Raw genomic sequence first — 3172 nt, forward strand, 5'->3', positions numbered from 1 at the left:
CTGTGATATCAATGTCTCTACCCTTTAGCCTCCGCATGTGAGCTGGGTGGGTTGTTTACAGGTGTGCAGGAACCCTTGACCTCATCATACCCTGATATCTGATACCTGGTACCTAATCATCATGGTTCTATTTCCTGGATCCGAACTTCTGGCACTGGTTTTATTTGTGGATCTGAACCTTTAAACCTGCATACCTGGACTGCCGACTTTTGAGGACTTCTTCACAGAGAACAGCCCGTGGTTCAGTATATATGGCCGGAACCGGTCACATGTCCTTTGCATTTCATAATATCATCTGCATATTTGCATCCAACATCTCATGCTTATTCATTTGCAGGGTATTCCCTTTCTCGGTTTGGTTTGGCTGATCTGTGCTTATTATGGAGGCTCCCAGGAAGAGTAATGTGACCTATCATTTCTTCGATACTGAGATCGGCCCATTGCGTTAGATAAAAGCTTTGATTACTCCTGACCATGTGGGTTTATTCCGGGATACTTATGGAAACATCTTGCCTATGGTTGAAGACTTGGATGCTTCGCAGAGGAGTCTGATACATACTTGCTTGCAGTTTTATGACCCTCAGTTGTGTTGCTTCACTTTTCAGGATTTCCAGTTGGCTCCTTTATTGGAAGAGTATGCTATGATCTTGGGTGTTCCTCTACAGCATTGTGTCCCTTTCAACTCCGATATACCTCCTCCAGAGCATAAGGATATTGCTAAGGCTCTTCATCTGGAAGTGTTTGTTGTGAAGGAAAATCTCTCTTCTAAGGGAGGTCTGTCTGGTTTTCATCTGGATTTTGTGGTAAACAAAGCCGAAGAGTGTGCTGCTCAAGGCAATTGGGAGGCTGTGGGTGCTCTGTTAGCATTGAGTGTCTATGGTATTATGCTATTCACCGATGAACCGAGGTTCGTAAGTATGAGTGCTATCCATATCTTTCTGCTAAAAAACCTGGTTCCCACCCTTCTTGGTGATTTCTATTTTTCGGTGCACAATAAGAATGAGAAGAGACGAGGGAGACTGGTCAGATGTTGCGCTCCATTGTTCCTTAAGTGGCTCGTGGGGCACTTGCCAAATAACGATGCTTTTCTGAATCCGCATCAAGCCAGGAATTGGGCTAGAAGGTTGGTTGTCTTGACTGCTAAAGACATTAGATGGTGTAATCAGAATACCAAGGGTGGTGATTTTGTGGTTAGCTGTGGGAAATACCCTAATGTACCATTGTTGGGTATGAAGGGTTGTATCAACTACAACCCGATTCTTTTGAGAAGACAATTAGGGTATGCCTTGACTCACGCTCCTAAGGATTAAGATCTGGTGGAATCTTTCTACTTCCCAGTGCAAGATAATCTAGAATTGGTTAAGCAAGCTGCTGGAGCTTGGAGGAATATTCGGACTAAAGGTGCTACTGTCTATGGAAAATGTAACAACATCTCTTCTTCCCAGTATGACAGTTGGTTGCGAGAAAGAGCTCGAATTACTCTTCTACCTTTTTCTATGGGAGAACCATCTGATCCGGTTATTGTTGAGTCTGTCATCATGGTTGAGTACAACAGTTTGAAGCAAGAAAAGGGAATAACCGATAAGTTGAATGCGAAGCTGAGTGAAGGCCTCAGTTAAATTTGTGCGCTAAGAAAGAAGCTGAGAGAGAAGTTCAAAGATTGAATGAGCTGCAAAGACAAAGCAATGAGAGGATTGCTGAAGATGCTGATTATATCCGTAAAGTCTGTTCAGGTGAAGATATACTGAAGAAAGCTTACAAGGCTGCTAAGGAGCAGTTAGGAAGAGCTGAATATAGGCTTATTGAGCGCCAGCAAAGGTGGGAAGAATTGTCTTATCGCCAGAGACAGGTTGAGATAGAAATCAGAGTAGAAAATGAGCAGCATGAAGCACTTCGATTGGCTGAACAAGAGATCGTCGAACTAAAGGTTTGAGTAGGGATCAAGAGAACAAAAGAACAAGACAAGTACAGGAAATTGGAAGAAGCGGTCAAAACGAGGAATTTGTTGATTCAAGGCCTTACAGAGGACCCTAATGACCCGGTTACGAAGGCACTTCTTAAGGAAGTTCGAGAAGACTCGTTTGGGCTAGATGTTTGATTCCTTTTGTTTTTGTAGAGTTCACCATCAGGCTTGTTGATGGGTTCTCATTTCTTTGTTCATCGCCATCAGAACAACTTGTATTTTGACTATGGCACCTTTCGGACGTTTCATTCTCTCTGATTATTTCGTCTGTGACCAAAGCTTCTTATCACCTCTCCTCGATATTGTTATTTGCACGTTCGATTGCAGTTGTACACGTTGTTCTGGAAGGCCAAACCGGAATTGAGAAGGGGGTGCCTTAAAATTGAATAAGCAGCGCATCGCATACCATGCTTATTAACCCTTGTTTGTTTTGCAGGTGTCACCGCAGTGTCTAATATCCGTTCCATGTTTCAGGCATTATTGGTCCCAAGCGAGTCCACAGGTACCCGATAAAGGAAAATCGTCCGCAACTAGCGATGGACCAGGTACAGAAAGAGCTGGCTGATATGCGTGAAAGGATGGATCAGTTCATAACATTGATGACTGGTATGGCAGAAGGCCAGGAAAACCTGAGGGAATTGGTTGAGCAACCGAGGCCCGATCCAGAGGTAGAGATACCAAATGCTGAGGGAAACCCTGGTAACCTTGGGAACACTGATAACCCTGTGAACACTAGTAACGCGGGTAACACAAATGCTGATGGAAACCCGGGTAATGTTGGCAACACGGGGAATGTTGGAAATGGTATTGGCGGAAGGTACAATGTGAATCAAGGAATTCGGATTAACGGGCGCCCCGTTATTGAAGATTATCAGTATGATCAATTCTCTTTGCACGTCGAAGCCCATGAGACCACTCGCCGTATGGATGAGCTTACTGAGAAGCTCAAATCTTTGGAGTCTCAAAATTCCTTAGGTTTTGATGTCACAAATCTTGGTCTGGTTCAGGGAGTAAGGATTCCTCACAAGTTCAAACCCCCTACTTTTGAGAAATACAACGGGGCTTCTTGCCCACGCACTCATCTCCAATCTTATTTGGGAAGGTTGGGAGCTCACACGGAAGACGAAAAGCTGTGGATGTACTATTTTGAAGACAGTCTAACTGGAGCTTCTCGTGAATGGTATTCTCATTTGTCTCGTACTACCATCA

The 3172-nt window shown here is 44.0% G+C and overlaps 1 protein-coding gene across 1 annotated transcript; it reads left to right on the forward strand.

The window, feature by feature from the left end:
* The first annotated feature begins 515 nt into the window (after positions 1 to 515).
* LOC127094112 (uncharacterized) lies at positions 516 to 1933 on the forward strand. Its single transcript, XM_051032981.1, has 3 exons — positions 516 to 1227; positions 1339 to 1614; positions 1734 to 1933. Exons 1-3 carry the CDS (start codon positions 516 to 518, stop codon positions 1931 to 1933), a joined length of 1188 nt encoding a protein of 395 aa, XP_050888938.1.
* The last annotated feature ends 1239 nt before the right edge of the window (positions 1934 to 3172 follow it).

Source organism: Lathyrus oleraceus, chromosome 6 (assembly GCF_024323335.1).
Source record: "Lathyrus oleraceus cultivar Zhongwan6 chromosome 6, CAAS_Psat_ZW6_1.0, whole genome shotgun sequence".
Lineage (NCBI taxonomy): Eukaryota > Viridiplantae > Streptophyta > Magnoliopsida > Fabales > Fabaceae > Lathyrus > Lathyrus oleraceus.

Excerpts from the sequence above, each read along its gene's own strand:
- LOC127094112 (XM_051032981.1), top strand. The coding sequence starts at position 516 with ATGGTTGAAGACTTGGATGCTTCGCAGAGGAGTCTGATACATACTTGC. Across the intron at positions 1,228-1,338 it reads CCCTAATGTACCATTGTTGG|TGCAAGATAATCTAGAATTG; the intron begins GTATGAAGGGTT and ends TCTACTTCCCAG. Across the intron at positions 1,615-1,733 it reads GAAGCTGAGTGAAGGCCTCA|GTGAAGATATACTGAAGAAA; the intron begins GTTAAATTTGTG and ends AAGTCTGTTCAG.